Source organism: Chaetodon auriga, chromosome 3 (assembly GCF_051107435.1).
Source record: "Chaetodon auriga isolate fChaAug3 chromosome 3, fChaAug3.hap1, whole genome shotgun sequence".
NCBI classification, from domain to species: Eukaryota; Metazoa; Chordata; class Actinopteri; order Chaetodontiformes; family Chaetodontidae; genus Chaetodon; species Chaetodon auriga.
This window is the reverse complement of record NC_135076.1, coordinates 13,475,679-13,497,642: the sequence shown is the minus strand read 5'-3', so window position 1 is coordinate 13,497,642 and position 21,964 is coordinate 13,475,679. Positions and strand designations below refer to the sequence as shown.

Here is a 21,964-nt window from a genome sequence, read left to right as displayed (position 1 = left end):
GCAAATATAAGAGGACAGCCTTTGCTATTAGCTGGGATGCTCATTAGGACCTTTCTTGCAGGCCACTGGCCAAACTTTCAGTTTTGAAATATTGGTATTGGGTGTATCATTTTTAACTTAAGCCTTACCTCATGTTCAGACTTTGTGGTTGAATTGTATTTGTTAATGTTTTTGTACTGTATGTATTTTTTTCTTGTACGCAGATCTCTTTTGAAACACATCTTGTTTTCAGTTAGACTTACTGTTTAAATATAGGACTAAAATAACATAACATATAACATAACATAACACCTTTGACCTATAGACAGAATGCTTCCACAAGGAGGAAAACTTTTAATTTTGGTGAATACATTAATTTTACTTTTACCCCACTATGAACCTACTAACCAGGCAACCCTTTAGAAGCCCTTGTATTCTGTCTGCCTTTGTTGATTTCCTGTTGTTTAAATGTTTTCATTCACTATCATTTATTGTTGTTAGCTGTGTTTCCTGGTAAAAGCAATTTCCTGATATGAACGCTTAACGAACTAAATATGAAATAAAAAGACCTTGGGGTTTAAGGCATTTAGCTTCCCCCTGGGACAGATAGAATCAGTCAGCAGCCTGAGTGCGGACTGGTTGGTTGTAATGTTCCTTTAAAGGCCGCTGCCCCCCTGCAGCGTCGTCATTGCGCAGAACAGTTTGAACCAAAAAGCGGAGTGACCTTCCTCCGCTCTCAGTCTGAGAGGGGCAGCACTGAAGCAATAAGCCGGTCACAGCTCCTACAGTCCCCCGCTTTAGCCTCAGAAATGAACAACAACTTAGTCGGAGATGAAGTCGGGTAAGATGCATTTAACAAAGCCTCCCATTGCAGACGCATGAGATTGTAAACTGCATTGTAACTTAGAGTTAGCGTGCTGTCTTGTCAGGCTGTCATTTGGCAGCTAACGTTAGCTAGCAAGCTAAGCTAGCTTTACTAACTTAGCGAGATCGCTAGCCTGAGGAAAGACGGCCAAAAAGTGAAACTAGTCATCAAAGTAGCGCGGTTGTTACTGTTGTTTCTTGCGGCGAAATGGCCCGTGTTTGTCTGGAGTGCTGGCACTTAGCTTGTCAATGAAATGCGAGAAACTCTAGTTACTTAGTTCAGTGCTGTTTTCAGTTAGCTCGAAGCAACTGAGCTAGCTTAGCTAACGCTTGCCAGCAAAGCGAAAGTCTTCTCTTCTTGACTTCGCCAATGCGAGGACATTTAGCGGGCACTGCTGGAGGATGGAGCATCCTCGTCTGCACCAACCCTGCACTGTTGTCACATACCGAAGTTACAAACTAAACCCAGCATTAATGAACTCGACAGCTAGTTTGATAGTAACGCCGCTAAAACTGCAGATAAACTTCCAGTTTTGCAACCAGCATCCGAGTTTACTGGTCCGCATGCAGGCAGCCGAGCACCTCACGTCTCCTCCGCTCCGCTCTGAGGAGAAAATAGTCGGGGTGTCAGTGATGAGGGCTGGAGCCGGTGGTCGACCGTGACTGCTGCGGCCACTGGAGTCAGATTTGTCAGCTGAGTGCTGTGTTAGCTTGCTAAACGCTATGGCTCTGTCCCGGGGTAACTTACGTGGCAGGAGGTTCATAAAAAGACCATTATTTTCGAGGCCATCGCGTTCAGTAACAGAGCACCAAAGTGCCATCCACGGTCAGGACTGGACCTCCATATGAGTCACATAAAACGAGCCTTTTAGCTGGAGCGGTGTGTGTGTGTGTCTCCCTAAGCTGCAGCAGCTTTGGTAGCAGCCTTCCCTCATGTTGTGTAATATCTGTGTACTTGGCTGTTTAGTCAGCTGTAGCGTCGTTATGCCTCTGAAACTGTGCTCTCAGTCTCATCCACCAAGACGTCTGTGCTTTTAGTCGGGACAGGCAGAGCATGTCCATGGTAGTTATCATGCTTTTTGTATGTGATTTTTGTCGTGATGTTTGTGTAATAGTTAATTATTTGCTCTTTACTCAAAGTGATGCTCAATGGCTGGCTTAAGATTTATTTTTCTACTCTTTCCAGGAAACTTTTTGTGGGTGGATTGGACTGGAGTACCACACAAGGTAAGTCACACTGTGTCACCTGCAAAGACTGAGTCACTTCATGGACAGTGTTTTTAATTGGCATGAATTTGGCCGGGTGATGGAACTGGTTTGTTGTGGTAGCTTGTTGGGACTCGCGTTTGGAGTTTGAATCCAAGTTGAATAAACTCTAATGAATTTTTGGTGCTTTCATACAATAATTAAACTAAGGGTGTGTGACATGGTCTCTGACAATGATAATCATTACTAGCATGGCTTAGATGGTTTAACAGAGATGCTCTTGCTTATTTATTCTTTGATCAGATGTTTACAGATTTAAATGATTGTTTTGTTCGTATTATGTTGTGTTTCATTAGTTAAAGTGTCCATACAGCTGTGTTAAGACACCATTAGACATTGATGCATTTAAGAAGCTCTGTTGATTTTGTAAAATGAAAACAAATTTTGATTAGTGTGTTGATGTACTGATATGGCAAGCGGACTAATTAGCACCACTGATACATATTGATATTTATGAAATATCAAATAACGGCACTGATACAATCATGATATGATATAAAGTGGACAAAATTCTAGAAACGTGTTACAATGTAATACTATATCCCTGCAGAAAACGCTGCATTGGTTCAGCCGTACTGCTTTTGATTCTGTAGTGTGCAGTGTGTTCATGCAAATATCCCAAGAAGTGTCTTCCAGACAGTGACTGTTGGTGGATTCTGCTTGTGGCCACTCTTCCTCTTTATCAGTGCAGTTTCTGTGTTGGGAATATGTCATTGTGATTTTTCATCTTTTCTCCCCTTTCACATTGCATAATTACTGATGATCACACACAGGTGGTGGAGTCTACATTATGGAGTCTACATTGGTTGTGCGTACCCGCTGTCCTCTCATTCAGACTGGCCCAGAGATGGTCTAGTTTGTCTAAAGCACTTTACTGGCTCATGCTCGGTTGGCCATTGTGTAACTTTGCACAAGGACTCGCCTGTGTTAACAGCACTGTTAACATTAATATCTGAATCACAGTGCTGTGTAACTCAGCTTGTTTCCCTGGCGATGCCCCAGGGCTTCCCAGCAATGAGAAAAGCAATTACGCTAACTCTTTCCAAAGTGAGTCCTCATTTGTTCAAACTTGCACGCCTTGCTTCTGTGGGCGTGTGCGGGCGTTACAGGAGTTGGGTGTACATTCAGTGCTGTGTAACATGACAGTGGGTCAGTGCTTTGTCTGGTCTTTAGGAGTGCCAGTATGTGACTTGAATGTGACTGTGCTGTGATTTTATGCTTTTACATAAAAAGCACAGCAGCACAGTTCCCAGCATTCTGCCATAAGACAAAAGCAAGGTCACTGAGTGATTTGTAGTGTTCCCTGTGTAATTCTATGGAGTGGTGCTTGTGTCTTTTTTTTTTTTTTTTTTCTACACATCCGTTTTGGTCCCAGTCACAGTTTGAGTGCAGGTTGAAGTGCTGAAGATATTTTCTTAGCATCAATTATGAAATTTAATGAAAGTATGAGTAAATCATGACTGGAATCATTCTTCGTGTTCAAAGTGGGCTGAGTTGTGTCTTTGATTAGAATTTCACATTTGCGGCATCGCTGTGTTCTGTGCTTAATTTTGTGAAACAGCACGGTTATGTCAATTCTGTCTTTGTCTTCTCAGAAACACTGAGAAACTACTTCTCACAGTATGGGGAAGTAGTAGATTGTGTCATCATGAAGGACAAAACTACAAATCAGTCGCGAGGCTTCGGCTTTGTCAAATTCAAAGACCCCAATTGTGTACGGACAGTGCTGGAGACAAAGCCTCATAATCTTGATGGAAGAAATGTGAGTATTTTAAATCAAAGGAGCAGATAATCAAATCAACTCGAGTAATCTGCTTGTGCGTTGTGTGAACAATGTGAAAAACCTCATCCTGTATTTCATCATCCAGAATAGTTAGAAGTTATTCAAGGAGAAGTACAGTTTTGCTGTAGGTTGTTCCTGCCTGCAGACATTAGTACAGATGATGCTTTTTGCAAAGACTGACATTTGTTTGCCCAACAAGACTTACCTGTTCAAAGTCAAATTTGTAGAAGCAGCAGTTACACCTGGATTTCTCTGAAATGACTGCAAAGAAACAAACTGCTGTTAGTCTAGTTTTCACTTCTACTTTAACACTTCCATTCAGTCAGCTCCCCACCAATGACAGACTGCCTCCTTTGTTCTGTTGAGAAGGGCATAAAATTTTATTGGCCTCATATTTAAATGAATGTGTGTCAGTACATATGTTGCACTGTGTGTGAAGCGAGCCAATGTAATGTAATGGATTCAGTGAAGAAGAACATTTGAAGGTGCCTTTATTTGGGGCTAATGTTAAACGTTTTCTCTCTCTCTGCTGTCAGATTGACCCGAAGCCATGCACTCCCAGAGGAATGCAACCTGAAAAGTCTCGAACCAAGGAGGGCTGGGTAAGAGGAATCTGATTTTTACTGGGGAGGCTAGGCTAGCTGTTTCTGCTGGAATATCACTCAGGTCGTCAGTCTCTTCATCCCCTCCTCCTGAGGTTGGACTCCAGTTTCTTTTCATGGGCTATGAGGAAACCTTGAGCTTCATTTATAAAAACACTCTGACTTTGACCTAAATCTCATTTTGTGATTTTTTTTTTTTCTTTCTTGAAAGAGTGCCATTAAAAAAAAAAAAAAAGATCACAGTGTATAGCCGTTGTACCTTTGAGAATGCTAGAAATTAGTTTGGGGTTTTGATAAATCGCAGAAGCATTAAAGAATCCATGACCTGTATTGACCTCTATTTGTAATCAAGGGGCTGCAACAATATCAGCAGATATATGGTGCAGCTTACACTGGCCTGGGATTGACACTAAGAAGGTCACAGTTTCCCAGATGACACAAAAATGATTCATGAAGAGGCCATAGAGGCCTGTATCACGATGCTAAATGCTGGAATTATAATGACACTTTTAAATGTAGAAGTTTTCTTGATTTTTGAGAATTTTGAAGAAATTTCATGCCTTCTTAGTTGAAATATGTTGCTCTTATAATGTCCTCCCTCATTGAATAAAGCTGAGAAAACCCAAGTATGTTTGGAGACGAGTAGGCTGGCGTGGTACAGAAAATTGCTTTCAGCAGTGATTTTTTTTTTTTTTTCTTTTTGAAAGGCAGAAATCTCTGCACCAACTTGGGTAATTTGTGGGCGATTAACAATGCTATCAAGCCACTGCAGATCTATTATAGTCGTTTTGTCTCTTTGGGCAGCAAATATTTGAGTTATTGCACCTTTGCTGTCAATAAAACATTTTATAAGTCACATATTTGCCTGCAAACATAGACTGTAAGTCAGAAGCTTTTATAAATGAGGCTCTTTGCCTGCTACTGGAACTCCTTTCATTGACCTTAAGTCATGTAGATGCTATTGAGTGTTTCACCAACAAAGCAGAAGATGTAATTGTTAAAAATCATTCTTGTCCTAAGCAGCCTCTAGCCTTTACAGCATGAGTGCAGGGCACAGCAGTGGTGAAATGCTTAGTGGTTGAGAGTAAGTGGAGGAAGCCGTGCTCTCTGATCTGTGGAGACTAGTGTTTGCATTGACATGACATGTTAAGAAATATACCCCAGGGCAAGTGGAGAACCTAATTTCTTCTGCACTGTCTGAATAGATGATGGCTAACTGGCCCCTTCCCAGAGTGATCCTTTAACAGACATTGAAATCCATACACTCCCTGTTTTCTTTCAGAAGGGCAGCAAAGCTGATAGCAATAAATCAAAGAAGATATTTGTAGGTGGAATCCCCCATAACTGCGGCGAGCCTGAACTCAGGGACTATTTCAATAGATTCGGAGTGGTGAGTATTACCGTGAGCATAATTCAAGTCAGTTCATATCCTCATTAAGACTGCTTGAGTGGGTGTGACATTGAACAGGGTCAATATTACAATATAAACAAATTGAAATTTAGTGGGATGAGATAGGCCAATTAATTATTTGTCCAAATTGAGGCAGAATGTTTAATTGGGCTCAGAGTGGACCCTGTCTGGTTTTCTAAATGGAGCCACTGTTTCCCTTTGTCCCATTCAAGGTCACAGAGGTGGTAATGATCTATGATGCGGAGAAGCAGAGGCCCCGAGGTAAAAGCTGATCCCGTTTTTTCTCTCCCCTCTCCATACCTTACCATCTTAAATCTCATGACAAACTATCCTGGCCCAAAGAGAAAAAGCCCATTCAGCCCCAGATAGTCAATTCAGTTTAAACACTGTTAACAGCCACCCATAACAGAAGTCTTGAGTGTGGTAAAGACACACAGTAAGATACAAAAGCATGTTAAATAAAGCCTCATACCAGGTCGCCACAGTGTACATCAAACAGAAAATATAACTACTTTTTTGGAGGTGGAATGAAAAGCTTAGTGTGACACAAAAGACACGTCTCTCCTGCAAAACACATGAAATTCTTAAACAGGCATTAAGGCGGTACCTTCAGTTTATGTGATGGTTATAAATTTGTGCAATGTTACATATAATTTGCCCACACAGTACCATGGTTGATGGCACCTAAAAAGCCTTTGTCACGTGCTCAAAACTGAAAATTGTCTGAGAAATCGCTGGCTGTGATTTGGACTGATGCAGTGTCCTTTATGACCTTGTGTGAGAATATGAGTCTGGTCTGTGGACACATTTCTATTCAGTCAAATATATTGTTTTCAAAAGATAAGTGTTCTTCAGGCAGAGCAAGGAGAGAAGCTTTCTTAAAGGCCTTTCGTCAAGAATATTGGTTAAAACACAAACTGCTTTTGACCTGACAAGGTCGTCATCAGGGTGGAAACAGTAAAAATGGTCATCCTTACGAGTCAACGCTCGCTACACGAGTAAGGTTCTTGTCAGCGTGATTGTGATTACTACATCAAAATGTATTAGCCTAGCTAATGGTGCACGGAGGGCCCTCATACTTGTTATGAAACCTCTGAGGAAGATTTGTCTGATTCAAACATTCAGATTTGTTTTTAGATGTATGAAGATTTTGTAGGTTTGAGTCCACCAGCGTCTGACGTGTAAAGGATTGGTTCACAGTTTTCGAGTCTGTTGTAAAACTGTCAAGCAGTAGTCCGATGCCCATATGAACATTTAATGAGTTTTTGCTTGATCTAATTATTCTCTTTATATTGGATGTTAAGAGATCAATTCCTGACATGTTTCCAGTGTAAGAGATGGGGGACAAACTCAACAGTCCTCACTGCAGGCAAAAATGTATTCAGCTGCTTGCTTTAAGCTCACATGAGGCTTCAACAATCTGAGTTTGTCAAATCTAATTGCCGTCTTTCAAAGTAAATCTCGTTTTAGAGTGTAACCAACTCTTCTCTTGCACTGTAACCACGTTATGAATGGATCTTGTAAGGGCCAGTGTGAACAGGAGGAATAATGACTGAAAGCAGTGCTCTATGGGCACCTGACGATTGTTTCAAAGCAGACTGTGAACCTAACCTTTAAAGGACAAATCCACCCTAAAACAAATAGTGGTATTAGCTGGTGATGTACTAAACATGCTGATCTCCTTTCTTCTGTTTGTTTTGTTCCCACTATTGAGGATAGCCGGCCAAATGTAAAGGTGATGTTACCTCATATCCAAATAGTTACTGCGATTCAAATGAAATAGGGCTACTTAAAGTTGTTTTTATTTCAATTATTGATCATTCTTAAATATGTTAATCAATTACTTGTTTGATCTTAAAAATAGTAGCAATAATTAGTAAAAATTGTGTCATATTTTGTGCCATTTAAAAAAAATCCACAAATGATTAATTGATAAGCAGTATTACAATTTAGAAAGTGAGCTATTTAAACCATTTCTGAAGCAGAAAGCAATACAACTACAAGATGTGTTCATTTTTAAAGAGGGCGAGCCCTGAAAATCTTTCTCTACTAGAAAACATCTCTGCTAAAACGTATTAAATGCAAGACATTCATGCAACTAACTGGAAGATTGTTAAGAAGTGTTGTGGAAGGCGAACGAAATCACTGGCTGAGGGAGAGACGGTAGGTTGCAGGAAAGTAGGTGCTCCAAAAAATACGCTACTTTATCACAACATGCAACTGGCACATTGAGCACAGTTTGAGTTTCTAAGGGGAGATTTGTCCTTCAAAGAGGCTGGTATCAGCCCAAAGGCTGAAGGTGAATATCACATTGTTATCACTGGAGTCGTGTTTGCTACGTGTTCAAAAGTCTCTGTGACCGCTTTCATGACGGATGAATTGACGGACCTTAAAATCTCAGAAAAGTTTATCCAGTAAAGCATAAATGTATCATGAGTTTATGACATGTGCTGACACTTTTAGCACGGACGGCCTCACTGGGAATCAGACCCCATGCCACTGGCAGTGTTGGTGTCAGACTCTGCCTGCTGAGTTACAGTCACAGCTGTTTCATCTGCATTTGTCCTACATAGCAGTGATGCAGCGGCCACTGACCCACAACATGTGTTACTGCTCTTCCTTCAAAACCCCCCATTCTCTGTTGGGAGAAACCCAGAATAGTTTGTCATCGGAATTTAACATGATGTATCGTACCAGTAATAACCATTACATAAACGTTAATAGTATAAACAGTTTCTTTTACTAAAACCATTAGACTTTCAACATTCCAATAAGTTTTCTTTACCTTGATTTAGATGTAACTGATACATGTATCTTAAATGGCATAGTATGTGTTTTCCCATATGTAGAAAGTTAAGTATTTTTGTAAGTAAGCCCTTTCTATTTTTCTTTCTTCTGTCCCCCTTCTCCTTGTGAATGGTTTGAATGTGATTAACTGTGTCTCTTAAGATTTGTCTTTTCTCCTTTAGGTTACTGTGCATTGACTGGTAGCACAGAGGTACAGGCCAAATGTAAAAGCACCAAATTTTTTTTTTACTTGGTCAGAATGGGGTGTATACAAAGTTCCATCAAATGCTTGTATAGACAAGACTTAAATACTGCAATCGGATAATTCTCCAATAACATGATTACAGAGAGAGTAAATGATCGCGTTTTCATCGTTGATTATTCTACTAATTATTTCCACGATTAATAGGTCAATTGTTTGGTGTCAGCAAATAGTGAAAAATGCTCTTTATGGTTTCCCAGAGCCCAGGATGATGCTGTCAAATGTCAGACTTCGTGGGGCATACAATCCAAAACCAAAGATGTTCAGTTTTCAATAACAAAAAAGGTAGAAAACAAGAAAATGTTCACATTTCAGAAGCAGATAATTTCGTTTTGATTGAGTAATTAATCATCAGATCAGTTGCTGCAGCTCTATAAACAATCCCAGTTCCCCACTAAGTTTTATTTTCATGTCATCCAACATTTTTTAAGAACTGGTTTCATCGGTAGTTGATAGAATAGAGTAAGATGGCTTTAAATTTTAAACTTGACCATAACCAAACTTAAATGTGTCAACTTGGTTGTAAATTTAGATGAAGGACGGGTCATTGACAGATGTTATTAATAGCAATAGATCATGGGGCTTGGGAGTGGTTGGCACGGTACAAGAGGTCTCTAACATCTCAGTTGTCTCGTAGGATGTTTAATTGGATTCAGGTTAGGTCCCCAAGTAGAGTTGTGCACACAACCCAATTCTGCCACAGCGGAAAGTTAATCAAATTGAAAGTAGATCACTGCAGTGCGCCGCGGCCTGCTAACGCTGGGAAAAGTTCTGTTCCAGATATTCGGATGAAAAAGTTTACTGAGCATTTGGTGCGGCTAAAACGTTTCAAAAGTTTGTCAGACGTTGCGTTCTGCTTGATGAACTTTGTTTATCCCCCTTGAAAACTCTTGATCAAAATGAGCTATTCGCCGCTTTAGGAGAGCAGTCATGGCCTATATCTTTGTGTTACCGTTGTGAGCAATATTTTAATTGTCCATTTTAGGCTTATCCTGGCTGACTCAAAAGTAAAATACTGAATTTGGGAAAGCTTGGAGAAAGCTTTAGGCATTCGACAGTTTGTGTTTCTTCATATTTTTGTGATGCATTAACAATGGCTGCTGCGAGTGTGTGCTCCACAGCAATATACCAAGGGACAGATCAAGGTGGGGTTTGGATGAAACGGCATGAAGTAACAAAATGTTGCATTGATTCAATTGGCATTTATCAATGTCATAGAGTAGAAGGTGGACTTAATTGACCTTTTTCTTATGTGACATTTCACATGAAATCAAACGCTGCACTCATCAGTCTTCATGTTTAGCATTTAAGCAGTCCTGTGTTGTTATCGTCTGAAAACCTTTCACTGCACAGTAAAGAGAGAAGTTTCCTTCAATCCCCCAGGCTTTAGTCTTGGATTTGTGTTGTTCTGCAAGTCTGCGACATCATCCGAACCCCAGGAGCCTCTTGCTCAGTCTTGACGGATCCTCACTCTGCTGAAGCCCAATACTGTTCTTCATCTTGTGTTGTCACAACCCCCCTGCTACCTTGATTCACTCTTGGTCGTTGGCTAGGTTTTGGATTTATTACTTTCGAGGCCGAACAATCAGTGGACCAGGCTGTCAACATGCATTTTCACGACATCATGGGCAAAAAAGTGTGTAGTTGTAGTTTTATTTTACCCTTAAGATCAAACAGAGGCTTGGGCGACGGGGTGAGAATTAAACTATGATGCTGTCAAGTTAGCCAGAGCTCATTTTCCATTGGCTTCCCATTAGCGACTGTAGCATCATATAGCACAAAGGTAGCCTTTAACATCTTAAAGTGACCACTAAATGAATTTACTCATCTTATTGTTTGCTCTAAGCATTACCGTTACACTTATTGCTGTGGCTTATAGTTTCCAGAGGCGCGATGGTCTTCACAAATGCTGTCATATTACAGTTTTTGTCGCCCAAGGCTTTGTTTAAATTGACCACTCCTTTAGGATGTCTTCTGATTGTACTACATTGTACTTTAAGTTAAGTCATTTGCTGTTTTTCTTTTTTGCAGAAGCAAAAGAAAAGATAAAGTTCATATTTCAAAGCTCAAAGGATCACAATGAATATAAAGCACCTAAAGGATTGGTCCAGTCAGTTCTGTTTCTTTTGTTTTCTGATATTTTGTTGGCAGGTCACTTATACATCAACATGTTTTCTTTTTTCTTTTTAAAAAGTTAAAGAAAAAGCTCAACTCAGTGACCTTAGTTGAAGAATCTCCATACTGTGTCTGTCAGTTCTCTAAATAACAAATGGCAGTTCTCTCTAAAATGCTGCTTAGGATGAGACATGAGTCGCACAATAATATTTGCATGACACTTCTTAGTGTTTGTTTTATCTCAGTGTGTGTACCAGATGGATGGGGTTTACTTCACAGAGACAATTCAGATAGTGTCAGGTAAGCTGTCCATCCGGGAAAAAACAAATTCACTGTGGTGTTATATATTCAAGCGCACCTCCTAACCTTCTGGCATTCCTTCTATTGTTCTGTTGCATGTGGCAAACACCACCCACCTGGCACCTCAGCTGAGTAAAACAAACTGTTATAAATATTGTAGTACTGCAGTAACTATTACTTGGTACTACTTGGTACATATCTGGCTAGGATTGCTCTGGACACTTGGGCTTTAAATGCACTTTTAGAGCTCTCATTCATTAACAACCCCCATTTTCCCCAGTAGACATTTTGTAATTAGCAGCTTTTAAACCACTCTACAGAGATACCAGAGCAGAGACGCTCTCCTTTCTGCCCTCCGTGCCGACAGTAATGATTTGTGGGCATAAGAAAATGAAAAAGTCACACAGTCAGTCATATCATATCATATCATCTTGTGTATCTTCTTTCTATTGTGGATCTTTACATGGCTGCTTAAGTGATTTAAATATTTGAAGGTCAGTCTGTTACGCTTGACAATCTTTGTGTATATTTTGGTATTTATTTAAGGCGTTACTTATAATATTGAAGTAGTCTTTTTTTTTGCTGATAAGTGTGAGTTGTGGTGTTTCTGCACTTCCTAGAATAGTGAGAGCTCTACCTAACATTCTTTCTGTCTTGATGAAGCCTGAATTTCTGTAGATGGCGTACTCTGTTAGGTCATGGTCATTTTTTTTTAAAAGTATTTTTTGGGGCTGATTTGAGAGTCAACACACGGGAGATGACAGCAAATGAAAAGAAATTTTTTAGAAAAAAATTTCCTGAGCCAGATGTAAGATGGATTTTAACATGCTCATCAGTAATATTGGGTGGCAACACAAGACATTTTTATTAAAATGTTATTACATCAAAAAGATTATCCAATCCCGTTTCCTTGGTAATGATTCTGCCCAACCTGTATACTCTCCAGTGGTGCGCACCCCCCTCGACTTTACCCTGGTTTCCAGCAGGAATCAAGACGCGACTTAATCCATTGTTCTTGACTTGACATTACCTTACGCTGGGACTTGAGGGAGGCTGGGAGATATGAGTTACAAAATTAGAAATTGGAGCACATCAAACTGTGGAACAAATCCCAGTTCTGCTGTTGGGGACTGTACAGAAGTCATGGTATCCATCACTCGTAGCTGTGATGCCCACGGGACAAAGCGCTCAGGTAGCTGCTGGCGGCGGCGAGGCCGCTGCCGGAAACATGTGCATGTAATTAGGTCGACAGAGAAGGAAGAGGGGAGGCTGGGGAAGGTGGCAACACCTTAAAGCTGGGAGGAATTTGTGATTCGTTTTCCTCCTGCAAGGTGACCCCAATAACTCAACCCCACAGTCTATTTCTGGTTGGCTCCCCCTTAGTCTCAGCCTGTTTCTTTGCTCTGGTTAACTGCTGGTAGCTTTGCCTAGTTACAGGGAGAAAAGTTTTGTTATTGGGGCATTAAATGTATATTTGACCCAAGGCATTGAACTACTACAGCACTGAATGAACTATATATATAGAAGTCACATTTAAGAAATGTGATGGATGGATGGATACAGCCCGTTTCTGACTGTTGCGTACATGAATTGAGAGTGTATTGCAGTAATTCCCAGGCAGTCAGTGTTCTTATTATAATTGAATAATCATCACAAAGAAATTTAAGTTCACCACTCCAACATTTGAGATTTTTGTAGCATACAGACTGTGTCCTCCAGCAGCAACTTGACGTTATAATGGGGTCAAAGTGCATCAGTCACTTGTACTCGATAGAAAACTTTAGTCTCGCGTTTGACACAGTATGAAGATTCCATTTTAGATTGACTGAAAAGACTGTTTATTTTTACTATCTGCATGTTTGCCTTTGTATATTCTGTTAGAACTGAGATACAAATTTCTCTCTACATCCATTTACCCCCCCCCTCCCAAAAAAAAAAAAAACCTTATTCCAAATAAAATAAAAATGAGATTCTTTATAAGCGTTAGCTGGAGAAAGGTAAGTCACGACCTTACATTAGATGTCTTTATCATATGTAGGGCAGCTCGTTCGAGGAAAAAAATAAATCTATGTTTCTCAGGTACATCTTAAGAGGCTGTGATCTGGAGATAAAAAACAAAAACTGTATCATTTACTGACTTTGCGTTATGATTTTATCCACCGTGAAATTGCTGCTTGATGTTTAGTACCTGAGACACATAGGTGTACAGCTCTCCTGGCTACACAGTAACATTAATTAACATAGTCGCCCCTCATTATTCTAATAAACATTAAGTGAAAGATTTCAAACTGGCCCAAAATTTTGAGATTAAATGATCAGTGGTAGGACAGGTCTGTCTAGGTGAGGGACTTCACGGACCTCATACTGGTGTTGCCAAATGTGCCCTCCTTGTCCCTTTGTCCAGGTGGAAGTGAAGAAGGCTGAACCTCGTGACAGCAAAGCCCCTGGCCAGCTTGGCCCTGGCCAGTGGGCACCCAGGGGCATCTTGAGTGCAGCTAATGGTTGGACAACACAGCCTGCCCAGGGCTGGCAACAGCCTTACGGGCCACAGGGTGAGTGGGAACAAGTCCCAGAGCTGAGCAAGTGAGGCTGGCTGTTCAGAGGAAAACATAGTAACTGTTTAAATGTGTTAAACCCTCTGCTTTAGCATTAACCTTGTGCATGTAGGTCACTGCCTGCACTGTCAGTTGAATGTTAAACTGGATTCTGTGAACATTTTATACTTCAGGCAACAGTATTGTCCTCAGTCTAAAGTTTTTTTTTTTCTCTCTCTTCCTGAAGGAGTGTGGGTGTCGACTACCGGCCAACCCATAGGTAGGTGTTCGACCTCCACTTGACAACACACAGAAAATATCTTTTCCTTCCATTTTAGTGAATTAGTTGTGTTTCTGTACGTTGCATAACTGTGAATTGATCAAATTGCAGATAGATTTTGTGTCTTAGCCATGTGATCGTGTGCTTATCTTGAAGCGCTTGTGTCACAGAAATGGGCTCGCACTCTGTGTGGCCAATAAGCTGATGACAGTTAACAGCACGTGTTATCACTGATTCATAATGGCTGAGGCTGCTGATAATTTGCTGCTTGAGACAGATGGCAGCCTTGAATAGATTCCAGCCTCCCCCTGCTATTGGTCAGGCTCGGTTTCATATCACCACCTCCGGGTCAACCTGCAACACTCACTGCAGTGTCGGCCCTGTGCTCACTTAGTTTCATTCAGCTTCAAATTGTGTTCTTCAAAACGTTTTATTTTTCAACTTATTTAGCTGCTCAGTAAGAAAATGAGACATTTAAATTAATGCAGTTTAGATACAGTGAATCTGTGCTGGCACTGTCTTCTTCTCATGTCATTATTATTATTATTCTTGTTGAAAACATGTGTGCATATATTCATGTGAAAACGTTTCTATAAACTAGATCTCTTCTGTGTTGGAGCAGGCGGGTATGGACCTCCGTTGTCGGCAGGTCGTGGAACCCCCACACAACCTCCGTCACCTTTCAACGCATTCCTGGTCACGACCCCGGCGGGCGGCTTCGCTGCACCTCAGGGCTACCCTCAGCAGGGCTACAGCACAGCGCCTCAGTTTGGTCAGTAATACTAGAACACTCTGTTTTGACGTCTCTAAGTGCTTATGGATAACGTAGCGTATGTGAATGTAACACTGTGAATTAGGTGGAGTTTCTGAAAACTAGTATTGATTTTTGATGAGGGTCACTGATGGTCAGCTGTGTTGAATTTTTATTTCTCTGCCAAAAACTGTTCATAAGCCTCACAAACTGCATTTAGATCATCAGCATTGAAAACAATTTCTCATATTTTTGGGCTCCTAGCTCCTCGAAACAGCATTTTTTTTATTTATTTATTTATTTTCAGCTAAAATGTGTTATTTGAATCTATGTCAGGTTTCTTCTAGGTGGCTTTGCTGTTGCTGTGTTCAGGGAGGAACCTCCACTTTATCAGACATGGACAGCGTGACTCACACCCAGCATTTCATGAAATGTTGCTAAAAAGCTTGTGGGGAGATTATTACCTTCACCTATTAAACCTGTTGACTGACAGCAAAATATCAGGAAAGCCAGTGGGAAAGAAGCCCAAAAACGATTGCTTACAAGTGTGCTGGCAGAGTGATCATAATTTGACTGGCAGCTGATATTTAAAAGACATGGATGTACAACTTGTTTTCTTACAGCCTAAATAAGGCGAGACTTGGTGGAGAAATGGAACAATACCTTCACTAGTAGTGTCTTTTTAATATGATGGTACAGTGTGGTCAACAAAGACTAGTTGTGGAAGAGGTTTTGTGTTTTACTCAGGGACATCGACTCTGGGCCTTGACCCGGGTCATCTGGTCTAAGGCCTTTATGCCCATATATAGTAAACCATCTGTGATAAAGCACCACTGACAAATGACCCCCAGGGGAGAGTCATAGAAATGATCTTATTACTCTCCAACAGGTTACAGTTTCGGCACACCACAAGCAGACCAGTATGCTCCCCAGGTTCCTCCTCCGCCCACCACTCCAGGAACTGCACCTCTGGGCTTTGCCCCCGCCACCACACCAACTCAGGACTTGAGCAAAGCTCCCACTGGGCAGCCTGACTTCCCTTATAGCCAGTATGGTAAGAGAAGCATTGTGCATTGAGCAGTTTGCTGCCCTTTTCTCTCCAGTTTACTTTTTATTCACCCCTTGGCCCTGCCCATCTCCCTGGATATTTTAATTGATGCAACTACAGCTCGTTTAAGTGCATATCTACATCCCTTAGACAAGCAGGAGCTTGCTCTTGCTACCATTTAGCTTGAACAGCTACACATGCATACATGCTTCTTGCAAACATGAACCCCTCTGGCTCTGCCGTGAAGATGCTGCTGAAGTTTCACCAAATCCAGGAGTCTTCAGCAGTCATTTCTGTCAACTTTTTCCAGCTGGGCTGTGGATTGGTAAAAAGATTGGTCGGTCTTGGTAGGTTTGAATTAGATCATCCTGCCTTGCAGTGTTTTTTTGTTGTTGTTGTTTTTTTTTTTTTTATATTTTGATTTTATTTGGATTTTCAAGTGCAGCCTTCTCCTGATGGACTGTACCAGACATTTGACTTGGTTCAAATATTCCTACCTTTTAATTGCTCCCTTCTATACCTCCTCCTCTTTCTCCCTGTTGATGACTGTGCTGGCTTCTTTTCCTGGTCTTGGCACGATCACCATAGAAGATCACCAGCATGACAATATTATGCCCATGAAACCTTATTTCTGGAATTAGGCATGTCCAACCTGCCAAGCTACCTATCCAAAATTTTCAACATGTCCATGAATTTATCACTCTGGAGCTTCGCATGCTTTTCTGCAAATGTGACCTTTGCCCCTCTGCCTTGTATATACATGCAGATATGAGCTAATGTTTTTGTAGGTTTTACTTTCTGGTCGGGGTCTTTGAGCTAGAATGTTACTCTAGCCTAATACTGCCTTTGGACTGTGGTTGGCCGGATTTCAGCATGCTGGGACTTGAAAATAAGACGGTCATACAGCCGCTCCAGTGTCAGAAAATGATGTGTCCTTTTAATTTTTGTGATGTAAAACATTTTGGGGGTAGCCTCTCCAGTAACATGCTGTATACTCATGCAGGATTAAGAGTTTGAGATCATGCTGAGAGCACAAATGGAGACTTGAGATTTTCAGCTCTGAACCAAAATAAAGACTGAAATGCTGTGAAAAATAACCAGAATCCACAGAAAAGGAACGAGCTTGGTCTTCATTCAACACTCACCCATTCAGTCTCACAAGCACACAGTCAGATAAGAGTCAGATGTTCATTCAGAAGCTACTTTTGGTTTTTTGGCTGGCTGGTATTTTTCTTCTGACTTGGCTTACAGCTGCTTCACCCGGCTGGATCTACATTTAAATGCAGTCATGCGATCGCTGTCAGTCATGACAGGTGCTCATCTCGTTCAGTGTTTCCTGCTTGTGCTTATCTTCCATCCAGCTTTTTGCATTTAGAGTCCGCTGCCTGTTTAGGAACTTAGTCGAGCAATCGAAGTCAGCAGTTACAACAGAGTCTCACAAAGTTTTTGTGAAATGAGCAGAAAACCACATACCTTGCTCCCTTCTGTACCTCCTCCTCTCGGAACTGGACATTTTCACCTGTGTAAGATTAGTAAATGCTGAGGTGAGACAAATGAAGCAAGTTTGGTTTCAGTTAAGGTTAAGTTTGGCGTTTGAGCAGTTAGGGAGTTAAAATCGTTTGTTAGAGAAAAGGTCAAACCAGTGGTTTTGCATGTTTAATTCAATCATATTTGAATGCATACCATATATTTTTAACAATTCCCACCTTCTGGACAGCCACTGGCTCTACTTTTATTAGGTTATTCATGACAATAACCATTTTTTGACTTTTTCTGTCAAAACTCCTGCATTCAAGAAAACTATGACATCTCAAAAATGAAAATTTACTGCCGAAGAGCAGCTTATATTAATGCAAGATGCCAAGTTATGCCCACGTTGGATTTATGGATTCAATTTTTTTTTCAACAATATAGTAGTAGTGCTTTTTTGCAACTTTGAAATATTGAAATGTCATTGAGTGATCCAGCAAAGAAAGTACACAAACACAGTCATGTACACACAGATAAATCAAGTTGATTGTCACATCATGCTGACCTTATAGGAGACCAGTGTTGGCTTTGAAGATAGGAAATCCATCCAGAAACATGTGGCTTTCTTTGGGAAATGTTTGGCCACAATGTGTCGGACTTTAGCCACTTTAACATGTAAAACCACTGGTAGGGTTGTTCTAGTTCCTCTTTCCAGTCGCTTCCTTCTAATATTAACTTGGTAGGAAAACGTATTTCACATTACCTGCATCTTAGCATATCATGCACATTTCACAAAATTTCATGAGACCAGGCTGGCATGATTAAACAGCCAGATGTGGTAGCAGACACTCACACTCCATTTTGTTTTGACTTCCAGATGAAGCTGAGCAGCGATGCCTCTACAAGCATAGTGCAGACGCAGTCAATGAGTATGAATGTACAGCTCTGTCAGCTCAGTAAGGGGGGAACTATTGTAAAGTAGTCGGCCAGCAGTATCTGGGTTCAGTCAACCTGGTCTCCTCATCTCCCTGATAGGCTTGGGTAACTACCCTCAGGACCCCTCTGCCTACGGACCAACGCGTCCTTCTCACAGTTATGGTCAGGATGAGCAGGGAGGATATAGTGCAGGTAGGTGCCAGCATCGTCTTCTCCAACCACCAAAAGTAGCATTTGTTCAGTACTGTAGTGTTCATAGAGCTGCAACCTGGTTCTTTTCCACTTTTCTTTTGCTTTGTGTTCCGTATTTTGCATGTACATTTTGCATGTACATACAAATTACTGTGTGTACTCTTGTATAGTAAAAGACAGCCACCGAATGTCTCATAGCTGAGTGGATTCAAAAGACATTTATATTGAAATTTGACATTCGGCGCTCTAAGCATGCCACCTCCCTCAGCGGCTGGAGCCTTACTATACCAAGACGAACCATGTCCTCCTTTTTTGTCCACTCTCTCTGTCCGCATTGCTTTGCTGATTATAAAAGGATGATCTAATTGTCAGAAGATTTGTTCATGGTTCAGTTGTCTCTATGCATCAGCAGTCCATTCACCCGTTGTTTTTTTCCCCGTGTACTGTCTCTACATTATAGCTAAAGAGGTGAGAAAGGAAAGAAGACTTAAAGGAGGACGCGATGCCAGTAAATTTCCAATTTCTCTCAGATTCTTCTGTCGGACAGTCCTGTTGGGGCCGCTCCCTGTTGTTCAGATTTTTTATTTTTGTTCTGTTCATGGAGCTCTTTGAACGTCCCAAAAGAAATGTGCTGTCTTTTCTAACTTTCCCCCTTTTTTCTTTCTTTCTGTCTTTCTATCTCTTGATGTTACTAAGGCAGGAAAATAATCGGTCACCAGCAAGATGCTGGAAAGATCTGGCTGTAACTGGTTCTCATATTCTACCAGCCATTTGGTAGCCAACCACTCTTTTTTTTTTTTTTTTTTACCCTAAGAGGCCCTTTGGCATGGGCAGTGGCTGCTGAATTTTGGGTTGCATTAGTGTGTTTTTCTTTTTTCCAGGCAAATTAGTTTCCTTGCCTTGGTGTCACTTTGGGTCCCTTGTCTGTTTGCAGGGGAACAGTGCCATCCAGTGTCTGAAGAGAAGAACACTGTGTGTGTTGCACTGATCACGAGAGAGAGTCTAGAGACTGTTTTCCTCCATGAAGCCCATTGAAATGATTATTAAATTAATCTGAAATTGTCATTTTTCTCTCTGTACATTTTGAAATTGTTACACAATAGTTTTCAATGCTAAAGGGCTCATTGAAGGAATACAGTATTCAAATATGGAGGAAAAAATCCACCATGAAACCTTTCAAACTCTTTAAGTAATGCACACTTCATTTCTTGGTCCATTTAGTTGTTTTCATTCACAGACAAACAGTTAAAATACTCAAATCTTTTAAAATATTTTTTTAGATCACAATATATTTAAAAATGTAAATTAAGTCAAGACAAAAAAATAAAAAAACAAGACAAAACTCCCTTTTAAACTTTACCTGTTATAAGGAAAACTACTCCTAGGTATTAAGGCTGGTTATAAAGTAGATGCTGGGACAAATGGTCCTGTTGGAACAAGGAGGCAGCATGATAATAATCATTTTGATGGGACAGACCAGTACTTCCAACAGCTACAGTAGGGTTTGACAGCACAGTTGTTCACCAAAACTGAAAATATTTAACCAGACGTAACATTTGGAACACACTGTATCGTGTAAGGGAAGGGCGAGATTTTTCCTGAACATGAAAATTGTGAAAATTAGATTAGATTAGATTTCTTTATTGTCCCATAGGGATATTTGTTGTCACATCAGACAGGTCAGTTTCTTCAGGCATGGTCAGTTTTTGTATGACTCACATCACATTTACATTTTACATTACATTTACATACATACAAACAACAGAACACATAAGCAACCACACACATGTACATGACCTTGTACATGAAAATGTTCAACTATTTTACTTTTAAGGCAGTAAGGCTTCTCCCTGAACACCATTTGCTGACCCTGACATTAAAACCCTCTCCTCTCTCTCCTGCCCTCTCCTCGTGTCCTCCTCAGGGTACGGACAGGACCTGACAGCCTTCGGCCACAGCTTCGCAGACCCCAGCCAGCCGACGGCCTCGTACGGGGCCCCGACAGCACAGCCCACCGCCGCCCCCCAGCCTGCCGCCAGTGCGTTCGGCAGAGGGCAGAACCACAACGTACAGGGCTTCCACCCGTATCGACGCTGACCGCCACCTCTGGGCAGGGCCGCTGTGTAAAGTTTAAAAACAAAAACAAAAAAAAGAAGTCAGGGAAATGTGTGTTCTCGCTAAAAAGCAAAACTGGAGTTCTGGATTGTTTTAGGGGAATGTTGAATACACACAGTTTGTGAAACAGAAACGTTTGTGAGAGCAGGGATTCCAGTAAATTCAAATGGGGTGTAAAGAAACCCAGGGTTTTTTTTGCATAACTTAAGGAACATTCAGCAGAAAGAAGCTTTTATCCCCCACCCCCCACCCCATGTTTTATAGTAGAACTAAACTACTTTGCAATAATTTTGATTGTCTGGTCAAACACTAGCACAGAGACTATATGTAAAGAGACTTGCATATAAATATGTATATTTATGGTGGACACAAATGAAAACAGGGTCTCAAGTTTCCTCAGCTTTAAATTCTAGGGAAAAAAATGTTTTTATTTTTCATTTGGTGAATTTTGTTTACTTTCTGAGCCTTTAAAGTTTGATTATGAATATATATATATTATACACAAACTGTGCAATTTTTTAAAAGAGAATTTTGTACTATAAATGTACACTTTGCTTGTTTTTTTATTTAAAGATGTAGACTTCCCTCAGGTGGCTCTTTTGGGTGCATTTTTTGCACTTGCGCAAAAAGAAAAAAAGGACAAATTATTACAAAAATAAATGTTTTAAGGATACAGTGCTTGTCCCAGATGTTTGTATTTGGTTGTGGATTTATTTGTTTTGTTGTTGGATTTATTTTTGTTTTTTTGTTGTTGTTGTTTCGGTGGAAGATCTGCACAGTAGAGCTGAAACAACTAGTCGACTACTCAAGCAGTAGATTGACAAAATAAATCTGCGAGTTTTTTCATGATTGATTTATCATTAACATTTCACAAGCACAAATGTCACACACAAAAATTAATGGTTCTAGTATCTATAATGTGAAGATATGCTGCCTTTCTCTGTTTGATGTCATTGTTAATGAGGTATCTTTGAGTTCTGGACTGTTGATTACACAAACCGAGACATTTGTAGATGTCAGCCTTAAACAAAGAGAGGAGTCACTGCGACCTTTTCTGAGATGAAACGAAGTGTTAAACAGTGAAATTCCACCAGTATTCAGATGCTTTCAAGCACTTTGAAGAAAACACCCAAGTTTTCTGAATTGCTATTATTATGGTTTTGGATTTCCACAGAATTGCAGGAGGGTTATTTCTGCTGTCTACTAAAAGAGGGACCAAAGCAAGCTGAAATAATTAAAAGCTGCTGATGCAAATGCATTTATGGAATA

At 40.6% G+C, this 21,964-nt stretch overlaps 1 protein-coding gene across 6 annotated transcripts; it reads left to right on the top strand.

The window, feature by feature from the left end:
• The first annotated feature begins 694 nt into the window (after positions 1–694).
• dazap1 (DAZ associated protein 1) lies at positions 695–21,368 on the top strand. Of its 6 annotated transcripts, none has more exons than XM_076725019.1 (13): positions 695–820; positions 2,030–2,070; positions 3,705–3,871; positions 4,429–4,494; positions 5,780–5,884; positions 6,118–6,166; positions 10,508–10,590; positions 13,774–13,921; positions 14,151–14,183; positions 14,785–14,955; positions 15,824–15,988; positions 18,488–18,580; positions 20,505–21,368. In XM_076725019.1, the coding sequence occupies exons 1-13, from the start codon at positions 789–791 to the stop codon at positions 20,675–20,677; spliced, it is 1,326 nt and encodes a 441-aa protein (XP_076581134.1). In that variant the 5' UTR covers positions 695–788; the 3' UTR covers positions 20,678–21,368. The 6 variants fall into 6 exon arrangements, with proteins under 6 accessions (XP_076581134.1, XP_076581141.1, XP_076581125.1 ...); XM_076725026.1 differs by having other exon boundaries at positions 5,777–5,884; positions 14,806–14,955; XM_076725010.1 differs by having other exon boundaries at positions 5,777–5,884.
• The last annotated feature ends 596 nt before the right edge of the window (positions 21,369–21,964 follow it).